This window comes from Ursus arctos, unplaced genomic scaffold (genome assembly GCF_023065955.2).
Source record: "Ursus arctos isolate Adak ecotype North America unplaced genomic scaffold, UrsArc2.0 scaffold_11, whole genome shotgun sequence".
Lineage (NCBI taxonomy): Eukaryota > Metazoa > Chordata > Mammalia > Carnivora > Ursidae > Ursus > Ursus arctos.
In genome coordinates, this window is record NW_026622775.1 from 14,547,295 (window position 1) to 14,566,295 (window position 19,001).

Genomic DNA, 19,001 nt, shown 5'->3' on the forward strand with positions numbered 1-19,001 from the left:
TTTTTTTTTTGGTTCCTTGGTTGTTAGGTTGGGATCACTGCGGTCTGAATGCTGCATCAACACCATTTAATAAGCCTGTGGATCTCAGTGTCTTGATGACAATGGAGAAAGTCTCGTCTGTGCTTTAAAAACATTCAAGTTGCTTCTCTCCTAGGGAATCCACATCTGATCTCCCAGTTCTGCCATTTTGAAATATCACATGTCACCAAAAGACTCCAGGATAGACTGCCTAAGACTGTTCATCCTCACACAAGGCAGAGGAAGCAGAGAAAATAATATGTAATAAAATAGCTCTCCTGGTAACGGGAAAACTAAACTGACATCAGAATTGGGACAAAGCTGTGCTGACATCACAAGTTTGGCTCAATACCTAGTGCTCTCTCAACTTATTTAGGCCACCCCCACAACCTGACATCCCTCATGAGGTGTACCAAAACCCAAATGTTTTTCCATATGCTCGTTTTCCTTATAACACCAAGCTACCTTTTCATTTATGTTGATAATATACTGCAAAAAAGTCCCCGGGAAGAGATGCCTGGAAATACGTCCTTAAATATATCTCTGAAATACCCCAAGAATCCACAGTCTCAACTTTGACTGACATAATTCTGTACCTAAATCAATAATTTTCTATGAAAAGATCAGAAATTTTTAAAAGCCTGTAAAACCCTGAGTAGGTCAAATATTTTTTCAAATATTCCTTTTTTTTCCTTTGGTGTAACACAACTAATATTTAATAAGAATCACCCATTTTTTTATGGAGCCGAAGAATTCTTTTGGTTCATTTTAAGCCACATCTTTCACACTTAGAATTTTCTGGTTCAGTTGGAAATATTTTTCAGAAGTCTGAACATACAGTTTAACTAATTATTCTGAAATGTGTGCATGTGGGAAGAATTTTTTGCTTACAAGATCCTTCAATAATTCATATATTTAAATCATCATTTCCAAAGCAAATTTTCCAAAATCAAATAAATTGCAAAACTACAAGTAAACTAAGTCTCCAAAAAGGAGTTCCAAACCTCTGCCAAAACAGACCTCAAATTCTTAATCCCTTGTCCAAAAAAATTGGACCAAGTATTGACGTTTTCCACCAAGCAAGCCACATAGCCACAAATGTTTCTCATTTACTCCACTCCTGGGACATACAGCTCAAATAAAAAATTTCCTGAATACCCCAAATTTCAGATACAATTTGGAATGTAAGTGATTCATAATGTTATGCAGGAAACATTATGATCTTCTCCTACCAACTCAGTGTTTCTGGAATGCAGCCCTCAGGAGATTATCCCAACGAATCAGAAGGCTGACATCACCGTCAGCCCTGCGACCCAACTATTATGTCCTCTGCCCCTAGCTCAGATGTGATTTTGAACCCTGAACGATCTGCTACTCCAGCTACCGTTCAAGTAAAACAGACGTTCACCAAGGGAGCTAACAAAGATCCATACTGTGCTCCGTGGCAAGAAACATGGTTAGAGTGCACTCAACCCCCCTCTAAGGAAAGGCCAAAACAACGTTAAAAGGAATTAAAGGCACTGTCATCACTTCTGCACCCAAAGACTCTCCCAGTGGCCTCTGAACAGATTCTAATTAAATTCGAGGATGAAACTTCCCAGAGCCTCTAGTTAGCTTATGAATCCTATTCTAGTCCCACCCTGCTTCACCTTCTTTTAAATCAAATAATAATTTCTGGGGGTGTCAAAGTTGCAACAGTCATCCCTTGTAGATTCCTCCTCTCTTTCAAGGAACGCAGAACAGGTGACCTAGCGGAAGAAGAGCACTGTAGTGTAAGTCTTAGCAACTGCCGTCACCAAAAAAGAGAGCCATGCAGGTGGTCCCATATAACGAAATACATAAATAGGGCAGAGAGTCGCGAATGTGGGTAAGAGAAGATGGAGATAAACACCTACTGACAGAGTGGTCCGTTACCTAAAGGGATCATTACAAGCAAAACATACCGTGAAAGGGAACTCTTCAACAAGGCTTATCTGAGAGAGCCTGACACAAAACTCGAAGCTGAGTACGCAACACCTTGGAAGCCTGGGCCAATGGAGAGAGTTTCGGACGCTACAGAAATAACAGCCAATAGGAAGAAACATCTCAAACAAAAGGCATCTGAGCAAAGGTTAAAGTTATTATTTAAGCACAAGGAGAAAAGAATCTAGTTTCAATAGAATAACATTCTCTAAAACACAGTAATAAAGAAAGAACACAAAACAATGGGTTTGCCTAAAGTAAATTTCATGGGTCTGTAGGTTTTTTGATAGTGGTAATATTCACAAGGAAATCCTAAAACTGAGTCTGTAGATTAAAATTATGAGGTAACTGGAGATGCTGTGAGATGACTGCATTAGGAAACCACAAAAAAAATATAAAATACTTGAAAAAAAGTTAATGTCTACACATTTAAAAAGATCAGCTGAAATCTGTGGTTGGATCAATGTATGTCATGAATAATCTAAAATATGGCTCGAATATCTATAACTGCCAAAAGATCCTGTTTTCCATCCCAACCTAGCCTGTTGGTAAGAGGCATCTGTCATTTATCCAGACAAAGACTTATTTGTACTGAAATCCAATACTTATTTATACTGAAAAAATTTGGTTAGCTAATAACATCAGGAAATGGAATATTCTAGATGACTCTCTTTTCTGGTTACTTTAAAAACACCTAATTCTGTGCATTTTCCCTCTTGTGACTGTTGGTTTTACACTCAGAATTAAATGAAATCAGCATAACCCTCGGCAAAATATTAAACTTAGAGTTCTTCTGATCTGAGTAAAAGACATGATGTTTATGAAGCTTATAGAACAGTACACATGGTAAATACTTAAGAAAATATTAGTTCCCTTATTCTTTTCCTTCTCTCTTACTTCTGCCAACCATAGGTTTGCTTCTTCTTTTGCAGTTTAGGAACCAGGAGCTGTGTTTTCACATGCAATCAGCCAATTTCCCAAAAGAATGCAATATACCTTTGTTCTGTTAATCATCTGATCAAAGAGTTTTAACTAGAGGACCCCTCTAAAAACTTATTGCCTTAATTTTTTCTCTTCTTGGCTTAATTTCTATTGAGGAATCACCTAAGTTCAACTCATAGTTTCTCTCAGAGCCCAATGTTATGTGCAGCACTATACTAGGATACAGGGATACAGAATTCAATAAAATATGGATCCTACTTAGGATGGTGAATTTTACATGTTACCTTGACTGGGCCACGAGACTCCCAAACAGTTGTTCAAACATCATTCTGGGTGCTTCTGTGATGGTGTTTTGGTATGAAATTTATATTTAAATAGATGGACTTGAGTAAAGTAAATCATCCTCCATAGTGTGGGTGAGCCTCATCCAATCAGTTGAAGGCCTGAACAGAACAACAGGGTGATCCTCCCCCAAATAAGAGAATTCTCCTGCTTGATGACCTTCATACTGGAATATCTGCTCTTCCAGCCTAACAGTGTGTGAAGTGGGACATTGGTTCTTCCTTGTTCTACAGCAGCCCGTGGCCTCAAGACTCAAAATGGGACGTTAGCTCTGCAGAGTTTGGATCTGGCCAGCCTCCTCCATAACCATATTCCTTAGAATAAATCTCCTCCTCCATAATCCAATTCCTTAGAATAAATCTCTCTATGTATATATAGATACAGCTACAGCTATAGATATATAGATCCTGTTGGTTCTGTTTCTCTGGAAAATCCTGACTAATACACAATCTTCAAGGAGCTCAAAATCTAGCCATGGGGATATACCCCAGTAAACTTTCTCCATGAAGCCTTTCCCAAACAATAACACAGAATATTGTACTATGAGCCAAATAAACCGTCAAATAAAGAAACTATCAATAAATGTTCACTGAATGAATTAAAAGTACTTGAAAATAAAATCTGCCAAGGACAGTATCAGACCATGAAATTCATTCCCTCAAGAATTTTCATCAAGAGAGTGATCTGGTGTCAATTTACAACAAGACTTGCCCCTTTCCTGCATATGCTGAATAGATGAGATTTCCCTGCTTTATAAGTTAGTTACTGTTATTTGAAGCAGGTCATTGGGAGTCAACTTAAAACAGGGAGTGCAGTTATAAATTAGTTCATTGCCCTCACAGTGCATAGTACAAATAAGAAGCAAATAAGCTCACTTGAATGGCAGCCAAGTTCTTCTGCTCCTGAGATGGCGCCTCATGAACAAAGCGAAGCCAGTTGGAGTGTCGTGGGTTGGTAGCATCCAAAATGTATAGAACTTCTCCCTTACTCCCACGAACCTGAAACATAAAAAGCTCCTGAGTTTGTACTTGAAGTCAGTATTAGTCATGCTAAACATATCAAGGGTAGGATAAGATATTTTCTCATAAATATATACCTTCTTATTGACAGGTGTTGAATAGATGCTGGATTAACATCCATTCTTCCCCTTAAACATATGTACAAATAGAGCCTCCTATTTTATTTGGCAGATGTCTAGATGACTCACAATTGCAAGCAACTCTCAGAAACATCCTGTGTTGATAGCTCTTTTCTGGTTAAAATTATTTGTTTGTAGGTATATTTTAATATATGTGTTGCAACTGCAATCACTCAGGGGATAACCGTAATTGCAACCTGTCCCCCTTTTTCCACAAAGGAGGGTTTACTGCTTGGTTCCCAGTTGAGGGGGGTGGAGCTGGAGCAATCCCTTCAATTTCTCTCTCCACCTGTTTACTGAATCATTTCCATATGAGGAGAACTTGCTAATGAAACCAGTGGAAGCTGACATCCACTGAGCCACATTTTCACATTTTTAACTAGTTGATGAATAAAACAGGTTCCATTTTGTCTTTTCATGGCCTGCTCATAGTTTGCTGAGGACGGTGGGCCCTCTGCCTTTTGTTTCATGCCATAAATCGTCCTGGTCAGACCCATTCAAGATTCAGATGGAGGGAGGGAGGGAGGTGACTGCCAAAGGAGTGGGTAGTCCATTGGACATTCTTGAATCCAAGTTGCTTCAAACAGAACTTCTCCGAAGCCCCGGCACTGTACGTTATCAGGCACTGCTCAGTTTAATAATGCATATATCAATCTCCATCCAACTCACTATGTGTTTATATTCAACTGGAGTCCAGGAGAGGAGGAAAGAAGGAATGAGTGATTAGCACTTCAGATCTCTAACACCAAGTAACACAAATATAAGAACATAAATTCACCTTTGCAGACTTGGAGTGGGGATAAACAAATTCTACATTTCCAAAATTTTATTTAATTAATAAAGCACAACCAGGCTACTAAGGTATGTATTTTCATGATACATTTGGACAATCATGCATTCACTGGACATAATTTATTGAGTTCCTACCACGTGCCAGGTACAGCTTCAGGCACTGGGAATCTTTCCGTGAGCAAGACAAATGAAGCTGGACGTCGCAGCACTTCAGAACACACAAGCATAGAATATAACTTCAGGTAAAGAGAAGAGCTGTGAAGACAACTAATGCAGAGTGGGAACAAGCAGAGTGAGGAGAGCCAAGCAATCTCAGAGGAGATGGTCAAGCATAGCCTGTCTGAAACGAGGTGACCTGAGAAGAGCTCTAAAGAAGGCAGGCACTGGCCGGGGGCCAGTGAAGGGCTGGAGAGAGTGTGCCCAGACAGAGGGAACAGCCCAGAAAAGGCAAATAGAAGGGCCCTGGAAGTGAAACAGAAGGAGCCACGGAGAAAACGAGGGCATTGAGAGCAGACAGACGGCACAGGCCCAGTCACACACTGACGTCCAGATTAGGAAGCCATCTACACAGGTCATGTTACCCCCGAAAACTTACATAGAAAAATCTGCTACACTCACTACAAAAACTTATATGTCAGGATTTTAGCATATATTGTCCAGAAAACATAGTTTGCCTGCTCCTACTACCTTATATATTCACTGCCGTGTTTCTCAAACAAGTCCTGATTTCTTCAGTGCCAAAGGATTCTCAATAATCCTTTAAAAATCTCGCTAATGAAACACCAGACCTCACTGAGGAGGAATTTAATTTTTGATATTGTAATTGCTAAAAGAAGAACTTAGGAGTATAAACACCTACTATTTATCTCTCACATGTTTAGGTGTGAAGCTACGGGAATTTGTAACTTCTCACTAAAAAACCCCTCATGCTGAGAAGATCTCCTTTAGGAGGCACTAGAAAACTGTACCATGTTCCTACTTGCCCCTCAAGGCGGAACCCTCACTGCCCACTGACAGATAGAAAGGACCCTCTATAAGTCTCTTCAAAGAGGACATCAACTCACCTTCCTTTAGGCAGAGTAAATAAATAATTTTAAATTTTGGGGTATAAAGTCTCCTTTCCTGGTTCCTCCACGGCGACAGTAACAAAACTGTTTATATTGACAAACAGCTAAATTAAGCAGAATGAACGGCAATGCCATTAGACACTTGAAAGAAAAATGTTCTCAGCACCACAATTTAAAACCTCCAACTGCTAGGCAGAAGCTAGACTCTAGCAGTAGAAGGAATACCCCAAGGCAGAGTCCCAAATCCTGGGAGAGGAATGATAAAGACAGGAGCTGGAGGCAAGGACTGTGATAAGTAAGCTACACATTGAAAGTCTGGGAATACAAACGTCCTGACCTTGCGGCTTCCAAGACCTTGGGGCGGACAGATCAAGAGCCACAGGTGCAGAGCGGGCCCTCTCTTCTTCCACCTCTGCCCCAGGGTAACCCCTAGACTGATTATAATACATTTGCATTATGGGTACAACCTCCCTTCCCCCCAGGGAGAAGGCTGCCAAGAAGGTTCTGGCACAAAGCTCATAGGGTCAAACTCCCCCTCCCAACCTGTGGGAGGAGTTTCCCAAAAGACTAGAAGCAGCTTCCTTTAGAGACCACCCCACTGGAAGTCAGAGCTCCATCCCACCCAGAGAGACCCAATAATACCCAATCTCAAAACAACCTAGGGGCTGGGTTCCACCTCTCAGAATCTGCCCCCTCCCACCTTGAGGGTGTACGTTCCCTTTAATGAACTGCTTTGTGCTTGCTACTTTCCTGCTGGCTGTCTTTATTGGAGTGCAGATCCCCACGTAAATCTTCTGGGGAATCCCAGGACTGAGACCTCCATTCACACAACAGACTCTCACTCACCCATAACACCACTACTGTTGAAATCCACACAATCCAGCCAATTTTATGTAGGGAAACACCAATGGCTCTGTCAGTGACATATCTCAGTTTGACAGGATAGCACTACTTACAGAAACTAGTCAATGGCCCTTCTAAGTCACACATTCATCGCCTGGTATTAAGTACAGTGTGTATCAGATGGGCTTGACATTTGGAATTCTTTCTTCAAAGATGTGAAATATAACAAAGATTTCTCTGATTTATAGTAAGCACATTTTGCCAGGGGCGTTGTTTGTTCTTCGTATATTTCAGCTTTCTCCCAGGCCCTTTGGCTCCAACTATGTCCAATTATTCAGTATTAGTGACTCATTTCCAGTCCATTAGATGTAAGCACTCTCTCGTTGCCTATTACCTTCTTACATCATATTACAGCTTAAAAGACAAGCACAATTTAATTTCATATTAAAATTCTGGTGAAATCTGTCACTTTCAATACATCCAAATTTATTTTTTTTAAGATTTTATTTTTATTTATTTATTTGTCAGAGAGAGAGAAAGAGCACAAGCAGGGGGAGTGGCAGGCAGAGGGTGAAGCAGGGTCCCCGCTGAGCAAGGAGTCAGATGTGGGACTCCATCCGAGGACCCTGGGATTATGACCTGAACAGAAGGCAGACACTTAACCGACTGAGCCACCCAGGCGTCCCTCAATACATCCAAATTTAGATATTGATTCACTTTTACTTCTATTCTCATAACAATTCGTAGTCGAAATAATTTTTTTGGTCATTAACAGACCACTGCCCGTTTATTTTGTTCTAAATACCCTTACCCAAATGACTTTTAAGTTCGTCCGCAATCTTTGCAGGCTACCTGTCTTCTCCAACTTTCCAATGCCTCATTCCCCTATCCCGGTCTTCAACACTTCACTGAAACTCTTAGATAATCTGCACACATGACTTGCATCTTCCCACCCTAACCACAGCATTCTCCTCATGAAATATCTAAAAGAGACATTCAAAGATAATCTAAGCCATCCTTCCACTCCAGAGAAACCAAGTAAAAACTCTCCAGACAGATGGCTACCATTAAAGTCTCCATTTATCTATTTTTAATTTGATACTGAACCCTGAGGTAATAAATTGAACATCTTTAAAGTCTAACAAATAAAGAAGATATTCCTCTTAGTATCATGTTCCAGCATCTAACTAAGCTCTGAAGCCAAAGTGTATTTTTTTTCCTGTCAAAACTGGTCTTCCAAATACCATCATCTTTTCTTTGAATTTTCACGAAAATGAAATGTATTGGTTACTGTCCTACTGAGGATCTCCTTCTGCATGCCTGGGGGCCTGTAATGAAGTGAATGGTCTCTTCCTGCAGCAAAAACCATCTCAATCCCAAACCCTGTCTGATTTGCACAGACTTCCTAAGCCAGTTACACAAAAAAAAAAAAAATTAGCTAAGGTGGGGAAGGGAAAAGAAACCCTCATATAAAAACGAAAACATTCACACTTCCATATAGGTGTTTATATGTTTCTGAATTTGCCACTTAATAGTAAATGTAAATTGTAACTGTGTAGGAATTTGGCAGGTTCTAGCCTCTGTTAAACGCTACGGACATCACTTTTGAAGTGTCCAAGAGAACATGCCACTGTGGATCTGTCCCTTTTTTCAGACCAAAGATGAGTAGTACTAAATGTTAAGTCACACTGGATTTTGTCTTCCCACCCAGTAAAAAACGGAAGAAATCACACACACACACAAAAAGATTCAGCTCAGCGAGAAAAAATCCTAACTTGTTTTTTTTTTTTAAGATTTTATTTATTTATTTGACAGAGAGTACAAGTGAGAGAGCACAAGCAGGGGGAGAGGCAGAGGGCAGAAAGAGAAGGCTCCCCACTGAGCAGGGAGCCTGACACGGGGCTCCATCCCAGGACCCAGAGATCATGATCTGAGCCAAAGGCAGACATTTGACCAACTGAGCCACCCCAGTGCCCCCTAACTTACAAATAAAAGGAAAAAACTGGCAATAGGTAACCAGTACAAATTTCTTTCCTTATATTTAATTGTTTTTCTGTGTTAAATTGGGTCACCTATTTATTATTTGGATAGTTAATTTTCACAAGAAAAAAATCTACAGTGTTATTTATTATTCTCCTTCTCTATTATTCTGAATGCCTGGGAAATTTTTTTACTCACTATCTAATAGGAGATCAGTCATATTTGCCATCAGACATGGCAAAATGTAACCAATAGAATTTTATTTAACATATGGTAAAATTTAATGGCAGTGAAGTACAGTCAGTTTCAAAATATATAGTAATAATGTCCTTAAAAAGAAGTCACAGTATGTTATATGATTAATTTATTAAATAAAATATATTTCCTTTCCTATTTTTCAACAAGGCTTTTCAAAGAAGCTAGTTTTAAGCACTAAGATTTAAGGTATGCTATCAGAAAGAACGAGTTCTCAACATTTGCTACAACATGGACGGCACTGGAGGAGATAATGCTAAGTGAAATAAGTCAAGCAGAGAAAGACAACTATCATATGATTTCTCTCATCTATGGAACATAAGAACTAGGATGATCGGTAGGGGAAGAAAGGGATAAAGAAAGGGGGGTAATCAGAAGGGGGAATGAAACATGAGAGACTATGGACTATGAGAAACAAACTGAGGGCCTCAGAGGGGAGGGTGGGGTGGGGGAATGGGATAGACCGGTGATGGGTAGTAAGGAGGGCACGTATTGCATGGTGCACTGGGTGTTATACACAACTAATGAATCATCAAGCCTTACATCGGAAACCAGGGATGTACTGTATGGTGACTAACATAATATAATAAAAAATCATTTTAAAAAAAAAAGATTTAAGGTATGGATATCTTTAGAGTTTACAATGTCATCATATTTTTATATTTAAATTACAGGCATTTTTTTTTTCTGTTTTTAACTGATGTTAGGCCAGATGCCCTGCCTTCCGTGTCTAATTAAACAGATTTCAGGATATCTTTGGAAGCACAGAAAACAAGTTTGCTCATGTAATCAGTTCAGACACCACAACATTGTCAGATTTATTTTTTTTTAAGAAATTTCTGTATTTATTTGAGAGAGAGAATAAGAGAGATCACAGAGGGAGAGGGAAAAGCAGACTCGCCACTGCTGAGCAGGCAATCCAATGTGGGGCTCAATCCCAGGACCCTGAGATCATGACCTGAGCCAAAGGCAGACACAACCGACTGAGCCACCCAGGAGCCCCACTTTGTCAGATTTAAACCAAAGAGAGACACACTTTCAGAAATCAGCAAGGATTGTCACTAGGAAACTAATGATTTATGGTTTCTAAACAAAGGGCATGGGGTTTTTTTCTGTTGATTTTTCAAAGGATTCTGTTTAAAATTCTTGCTTGTTTTGGGCTTATACAGACCCACACACAGAGACACACACATACACACACATATCACTGTGGCATATCTGCTTATATCTCCCCCGCCCCGCGCAAACTATCTAATCTCCCTGACCATGGATTCCCCCATCTTCAGATGGAAAAGCAGACAGAGAGAAAACAGACTTTTACAGATCCCAGTCTCTTTAACTGAACAGCATTCAGAATATAATGCACAGGAAGTTAAATGACTTAAAAGGATTGATGTGAAAAATCAAGTCTGTTTTTCATTACAAATAATTAGTGCCCTAAATATGTCAAGCTGAAAGGAACGTCAGAAAAGTATTCTGGCTTGGGGAAAATGCTGGACTAGGAATCAAAAAGCGAGGTGTTACGTAAGCTCTGACTATCACTTCGGGTGAGTCATTCCCTCTCACAGAGCTGAGCCACGGTGTCCTGACCTCCAAAACGGGGGTGATAGTCCCTGCCTCATGACCTCAGAGAAACTGCGCGAGCATTGAATGAAGTAAGATGCAGGACAGCACTGTATACCGATGGATATCTGCAATCACAAAATATTAGGAAACAGAGGCTGACGGTGGCTAACAGACACCCTCAACACAAACGCTGCTTTCCAATGGCACAGCTGGAAATACAGGCACCATTTTTCTGCAACGCTAACTTCTTCCAAGGAACAAACATGAATGACACCTTACATAGCATGATTCACATCCAAACACATATTCAAATAGCCTTTGCCTGAACACCTGAAGTAAGAGCAGGTGCCTTGAGAAGGTAGTAGCAAATCCAGATCCCATTTCAGCTCAATCGACACTCTAACCTCCGGCCAAAGTGGTACATGTTGCTCTATGACCAACCGCCATCAACTCCATCCAGGCCTGTTCTCTTCAGTAGTTTTAATTTTTCTTACACACATGGACCTCCAAATTTCTAAAGGCAAGAGTCCCTCCTTCTCTTTATTTTCTCTTCTACAAGACAAGTAACACTTTCCTTGTCTGATATGATTTAGGTTCTTTCACTGTCCTGGTTGTCCTCTATGGATGCTCCTGAATCTGTCAAAGCTCTCTTCACCCAGGACATAAAATGGCACACAAAGGGCCATATGACCCATGATCTGGGCGTCAGGGCTACTTACGCAACTTAAAATCACAAGGCTTTTTCGGCTCCATATCTTACACTTGACTGATTTGCCTTTATAATCAACTAACCTGTATCAAGCACATTCACGAGATACGGTCAGACACAAAGGCAAGTTTCACGGAGCAACTTGGTCAAGTTTACGTAGGTAAGTACATCCTATCTATATTGGGCAACTGACCATTCTGGGTTAGAAACTTTTTATTTGGTGATGGTCTCAATAAATATTTTATTCACCAGAAGCTCAGCTAATGTGTCTTTTTTAAAAAACTGCCATTGTCTTTATTTCCTTTTTAAAGTTCAAAAATATTTTATAAGAGTAATGAGAGACTTAATGTTAAACTTTTAAAAGCACTCCTTTTTTGAGTCTTCCTTGCCTTCCAAGGTATCTTGAAAATTGATCTATTTTTTTAAAAGAAGGAATAACTAACAAACTGAAAGACATAGTCAAAAGTGCATCAGCTTTTCCAGAGTAAATTTATGAGACAGCCTCCACAGCCATTGTCCCTTTCTATAGTTTTACAAACATGTTCAGGTATTCAGATTTCAGTGACATTTTTGGATAGACAAGTGTTTTAAGCATAAAGAATAAAGCAGGGGCACCTGGGTGGCTCAGTCGGTTGAGCGTCTGACTCTTGATTTCAGCTCAGGTCAGGATCTCAGGGTGGTAAGATCCAGCCCCGGGTCGGGCTGGGTCCTGGGTATGGAGCCTGTTTGGGTTTCTCTCTCTCCCTCTCCCTCTGCCCATCCCCCCCCCACTCAGTCTGTAAATAAATAAATAAACAAATAAAATCTTTAAAAAAAAAAGACTAAGGTAAATTCAGCTGACATTAGCTTCTTATACCCATTGCTTTAGGGGTTTTCTGTGAAGAATATGCAAGGGTTAGTGTGTGAATACTGTGGCATCTATTTTGACTACTTAGTGGCTTGTCTACTTTTTGATTTTCTTCAGTATCATAAGGCAGATGACATCTCTATAAGTGTTATTTCACTAACAACTTAGAAAACCATATTAATAAAGTCAATATGTCTCCTGACAGTTTGGTAACATCCATCAGATCTATCAGAAACAATTCACAAAACTTCAAGTCTAAGTAGTTTTATGAGACTACAGTGTTACCCAATTGTTTAATATAGATTTGAAACTTACACAGACTTAAAGCCTTGAAGTCAACTTCTGGAGAACATTCTCTATGGCATATTAAAAGGGTACACAAAGTGTGCCAAACAATAATAAGCAAATTTGAGTAGCAAAATTCCAATCATCAGACATGAAATCATTGGAAATGGTTGTGTAAAAAACAATGATAATTTCCAAGATCCAGAGATCACAGTTTTGATGGCATTTTTAGAATAAGATGCTTTGTATCTGAAACTTCAGGCAAAGGTATGGAAACACTGAATGCCAAAGAGCAGAGTGCAGTCCACACAGAGAAAAAAATGAAAAAAAAAAATCTACTTTTCCTTTGATCCTCATCTTCTAACCCATGTTCCACTGCTATAGTCATCATGTTTTCAGATTTTTTTCTAAAGTACATGGTTTTTCTACAGGCAATTAAAATTAAATCTACCCAAGCCATTTAAATGAATTATATTCTCTTCATTGACATCTTTAAAATGTACATGGTTAACACAGACCAAATGAGTTATCTTCGCATAAGAATGAACCTAAGATAATAAATGTTTCCCAATTACTAAAGTTTATCCTTTCCCTTCTCATAATTCTGTGATGAACGAATTCTAAAAAGTGACATTTATCAGTAAACAACATTTATTAAATAACATTTACTGTACATTTCTTTATCAGTTATTTTAAAATGTACTATGAAAGGCACAAATGAAAGTCTAGAGGACAGTTCCTTTCCTCAACATCTTCAGTATTAATGAGGAAACAGAAAACAAATATTTCTTTAACTCACAAAGCAATGTGCTGATTATTATAAGGTGATATATATATGAACTTCATTCATTCCAAAAGCATTTAGTGCCCATGGGTGTAAAGTAACATACAGTGCCAGGTCCTAAGAATGGACAAACATGAAAAATCAGTGTCGGAGCAGAGAAGAGTACATTACAGAAAGCTTCCAATCAAGAAGATGTGCAAAAAGAATAAACTTTCCAGGCCTGAGACCGTCAGGCTTAGAAAGTCTGCCTTTAAGACTGGTCCTTGGCTGGCATGTGGGAACTCGGGTTCTCAGACTGTCCCTAGTCTACTCTGGTGGACAAGGTGGTTCACTGTACCTAGACTGTACAAACAATTTAGTTTATGCTTAACACCTGCTTTTCTTCTAAAAATCTGGGATTTTGTTACATGCAAGACAGAAAATACCTACAAGTCCCTAATAAAAACCTTGGGTACGAAATTTCTAATGGGCTTCCTTGTACAGAAATATCGCATGTGTGTGGCTGCATTTTCATTACTGAGAGAAGTGTATGCTCTGTGTGACCACTCATGGGAGGGAGAGTGCATAAGGAAATCCACACATGGGTTTTTCTAGACTCTACCTGTGCCTTTCCTCCTTATGATCTGACCATATAACCTTACTAGGTCACCGCAATAAATCTTAGCCATAAGTAAAACTATATGCTGAATCCCATGAATGCTTCTAGTGAATCTCTAAATGTGGGGGTGGTCTTGGTGACCCCCCACACATAATGAGTTCAGTCCAGGTGCTGAATGAATGGGATACAAATTTGTCAACAGAAGAGGCAGAAGGTCATTTCAAAATCAACAGAGTTTCACTGCACACATATTTAACTTACACAAATTAAACTACATCTGCTCAACCAAAGGAAATAGGAAATGAGGGAAAAAATCAAAGAAAGAAAACAAATTTAAATAGTAAGGACCATTCCTTTTCATGGCCCACAATTTTAATTATATGAGATTCTTGCCTTGAGAACTGGTTTCAGAACCTAAGCCCTGCATAAGATATGACTGCACTATAGAAAAAATTATACCAACAATTGATTCTCATGTGAATCAATAGGTTCTGGAAGGAAGTCATGGCTTTAAAAATAAAAGCAACAAGTAACTGCAAAATAATACCTGGGTATAATCTACTTATGAAATTGATGTGAAGTACAGTCTAAGGAAAGTTGCAAATACTCCAAAACTGTAAGCCTGGGTGATCAGGAGTTGACACTAACAGGAATTGAAAAGCCAATGTCTACATGAAGGAAACAAGAAACAGGAAGTGATACGCCCTAGCATTCAGCTTGGGAACTTTCATATATAAAAAGAAGACCTAAAAAGAAATGTCCTTTTGGAATTAAAAACCAGACTTCAGGAGAGAATGAAAGATGAGTGGTAAATGTTGATTTAGAAGCCTTGAACATTGATACCTAATATCTGAAAAATAGAGTATAGAAGGAGAAAATCTGACAGACTAACCTTCTAGAAGCTTTGACTCCAAAGCAGACAAAACCATACCAAAAGGCATGTTTCAGGTAACTACAGGAAGGAATAGAAACACAAAATGTAAATAATATATATATGTTATATGCAACAAAGAGGAAAGTAGACAATTCTCAAATCTTCCTTCCACACATCTAGCCTATTAGGTTGGTTGGCCCATCACTCAACTCTCCATCTTTGAATCATATAGTGACACAGTGGAAAGATGGCAAAATATGACCCTCACATATAATTCACAGAAGGCCCTTGTATGTCACAGAACAGTATCAGTAAGGGTGGTTTGCAGCATACCACCTGAGTTAAGGAGTGTTCAGAAAAAGAAGGCTTCTCCAAGAAGCTGATCTTGACTTGCTCCTGAGACATTTAGGTTCCTCACTCAAAATTTCTAGCTAAAGCTCTTACTTCCTATCATCCAAACATAAACAGAAGAACTGGCTCAAAAGGGGCCATACATCTATGTTGTACATGCTTCTCTCTTACTGTAGCTCATTTTCAAGAATTCTGCCAAAAGTCTTGCGTTGCCAGGAGGCAGGATCACTGGAATTGGAATATCTTCCCCTTACAGACCAAGCTGCATCTGGCACTAGTACTGCTCTGGCAACAAAAGGCCTGGCAAGGAATGCTGTCCAAACCTTGAACACAAATATTGCAGTAAAGGATGCTTTCTGATAGAAAGAAAGAAAGAAAGAAAGAAAGAAAGAAAGAAAGAAAGAAAGAAAGAAAGGGAGAAAGAAAAGAAAAGAAAAGAAAAGAAAAGAAAAGAAAAGAAAAGAAAAAAAGAAAAGAAAAGAGAAAAGAGAAAAGAAAAAGAAAAGAAGAAAAAAGAAAAGAAAAGAAAAGAAAAGAAAAAAGAAAAGAAGAGAAAAGAAAAGAAAAGAAAAGAAAAAACCGAGCTGGGGCTTTCCCCTTGATCAGATTTTCTTGCAGCTGTTGTTACATGTCCAAGGGCCCAGGGAGTCGGTGGAACTAAGAACTCATCCTGGAGGGGAGCCCTTCAGAAAAGGACTCAAGCATTCTAAGGGATCTTTCAAGAATTGTGGTCCCTTCCAGAAACTGGGCCATTTGGGTGGAGCCCTCTGACTCTACCACTCAGGCCTCTCAGGCCGCACTCTCCAATCTCCTCACCTCTGAGGCCAGTTCATGGATTATTTAAGAACATGGGCGGACACTGAAATTATTCAATCTGCCGTTGCCAGTTCAACCCAGACATCAACCCTGCTCTGACTCTGTATCGTAAAATCCTAAAATTGCATTTTTGATTTGTTTCTCCCATTGGACAATCTCTCATTCCCAGCCTAGTCCGTAAGTGACTGCACTCCTGCCCAGCTTGCTTTACACCCTGTGTAGTCCTTCTAGTGGCTGGCTTCTTTTTCCTCAATCTCAATCTTCTTTTGACAGAGTTGTAGCCCTGCACTGCTGGATTGCCCCAGGCCAGATGAAGGCCAGTCCCATCCTGCCAGCTGGAACTCCTTGGTCCCCTACATGCCATCAGTCCCACTTCTCTGGGATGCATAACCAGAATGGTGGATTATACTCCCCGGCATTAATTTAGACCCTCCTCATAGACCGATCTCCTGGATTCTCATGTGCCCTTGAACCGAAATCTTACTCAAACCCAGCTGCTTCTGGCTCAGATGCTCATATCTCCTGGCCAACAGCATCCACCAGGACCATCACCTGGTCCAGACTTCCCTCGTCTGACCCACCCTCACCTCCAGCAAAGCTTCCTAAACTTTTCTTACAGCATTTTCATAATGGAGTATTTTTCCACATTGATTCAAAATCTATCTTCAAATTCATCCTTCACCCTGCCATCAGAGTTCTCTTTGTAATTCACACATCTTCTCATACGAGGGCTGTTTAAAAGCTGCCCATTGCCTGTCGAATGTCCAAACTCCTTAGCAAGACATACAAGGTCTTCACATGCTGACTTCCTCTCACCTCAGCTCGAGCCACTCTATCCTCTTCCCACTGCACTGAGGTCTCAGCGTGAGCACCTGACAATTAGCTTTTCTGACTGTAATGTAAATGCCTGACATTAAGATCTGACTGCCTTGGCATCTACTTCAAAGACCTCCATCTTGAATGAAGATATTGACAGCCACATAGCTAAAGAGCCTGGCTGCCCCACTCATAAAGTTCCCTTTTTAGACCTCTGGTTGACATAGATAACTGACCTTCTGACCACTTGTTTTTCCCTTCCCCTGCTTTAATCCCCACCCACTCTTATGTTTTAAATTCACCAATAAAGAGTGAACCCACAAAAACCTAGACACCCCACACTCAACTCCAATTAAGGCAGAACCGCAGGTCCACGCTCTTTCACACACACTCTCTCTCTCTCCATGACCTCACCATGTGGCCCTAGGCATGCCATGCACCCTCCAGGACCCATAAGTAATAAACATTTTTTTCAAAATTCCCTGATAGTTGTTGCTGAGGTTCATCTTGCAATCATAGTAAGAACCACAAGGACCAGTCCAGCCACAACATTGTCCCCGGTAGGGGAAATGTCTCTGGGGGCTAGCCAAAAAGTAGCATGGACCCAGGTGAGTGCCCCCGGCATTCCTCTGGGATGCCCAGCACTACTACCCATTGGCTGAGCCTGACCCAGACACAGGCACACACCCACACACACTTGGCCCAGCCTGTCTAGAAGCACACATCCCCTGTCTAGAGCAGGGAAAGGCGCTCACACTTGCATCTGAGAGATGCTAACGTGAGTCAGATTCCATAATGATGAAAGTCTCCCATTTGGATCAGTATCATGTTACTTCTACTGAACATATGCTTTGTATTTAGTCGAATTCATTCTCTGAAAACTGAAACATAAAAGGATCCTGCTTTAAAGAACAAATAATAATAGTAATAACAGCTAACAGTTATTGAGTGTTTATTATGTGTCACACTCTTGGCTAATAAGCACCTTTACACATAATATACAATATATTCCTCAAAACAACCCCATGAGGTAGGTGCTATGTATTCACCACGTTTAACAGATAAGGAAACTGAGACACAATCAGACAATCAGAATAACTTATCTAAGGTTTCACAGCTAGTTAAGTATTGATGCTAGGGTTCAAACCAAGACAGTTTGATTCCAGAGCCCACCACATTACACTAACTCAATATCCTTACAGCCTTGGTCCCTCGTTGGCAACCGGTAAGCAGAACTCTAAGGATGACTCCTCATGACCCTTGAGAATACCTTGCAATTGGAGTGTAGGTGGAACCTGTGAGGACAATGAGATATCACTCCTGTGATCAGGCTATCACAGGATATCACAAAAGGGAGAATACCCTTGGGGAGCCTAACTAATTACACAAGATGCGATTAGTTAAAACCCGTCCATTTCCTCCGGCTGGTAAGCAGAGGAGTCAGAGAGCCAAGAAGGCTTTGACATGAGGATTTTCCATTACTGAGATGTTAGGGCTGCAAGGCGGCCTGATAGGGAACCCAAAGCTGCCTCTGACCAGCAGCCGGCAACAGAACAAACACCTCAGTCCTATGACCTGAAGGAACTGAATTCAGCCAGCAACCTCAATGAGCTTGGAAGCAAACTGATCATCGAAACTTCCAGATGAGAACCCAGCCTTGCAACAACTTGATACGGCTTTAAGACCCTTAAGCAGAGAACTCACCCAGATTTCTCACCTACAGAAAGGAAGATTTTAAAAAGGTTGCTGCTTAAGCCCCTGAGCGTGTAGTGATTTGTTATAGGCAAAAACAAAACTAATACACAGCTCCTGGTACCAAAACCTGTATTCATTTTCTACGGCTGCACCACAATTACCCTAAACAGAATAGCTTAAAACAATACTCATTTCTTATCTCACAGTTCTGTAGGTCAGAAGTCTAGATGGGTGTGACTGGCTTCTCTGCTTTGGGTTTGCAGGGAAGACTGTGTAGGAATCTGCTTCCAAGCTCATTCGGGCTGTTGGCCAAATTCCAGC

General features: G+C 40.2%; 1 protein-coding gene across 4 annotated transcripts in view; it reads right to left on the bottom strand.

Moving 5' to 3' along the window:
• Positions 1 to 19,001, bottom strand: part of PRDM5 (PR/SET domain 5) — a 194,077-nt gene that overhangs the window by 125,344 nt on the left and 49,732 nt on the right. For all 4 annotated transcript variants that reach the window (XM_026499257.4, XM_026499258.4, XM_048212274.2 and 1 more), the window contains one exon: positions 4,140 to 4,262. In XM_026499257.4, coding sequence (XP_026355042.1) covers positions 4,140 to 4,262 — 123 coding nt within the window. The remainder of the gene's footprint in view (positions 1 to 4,139; positions 4,263 to 19,001) is intronic.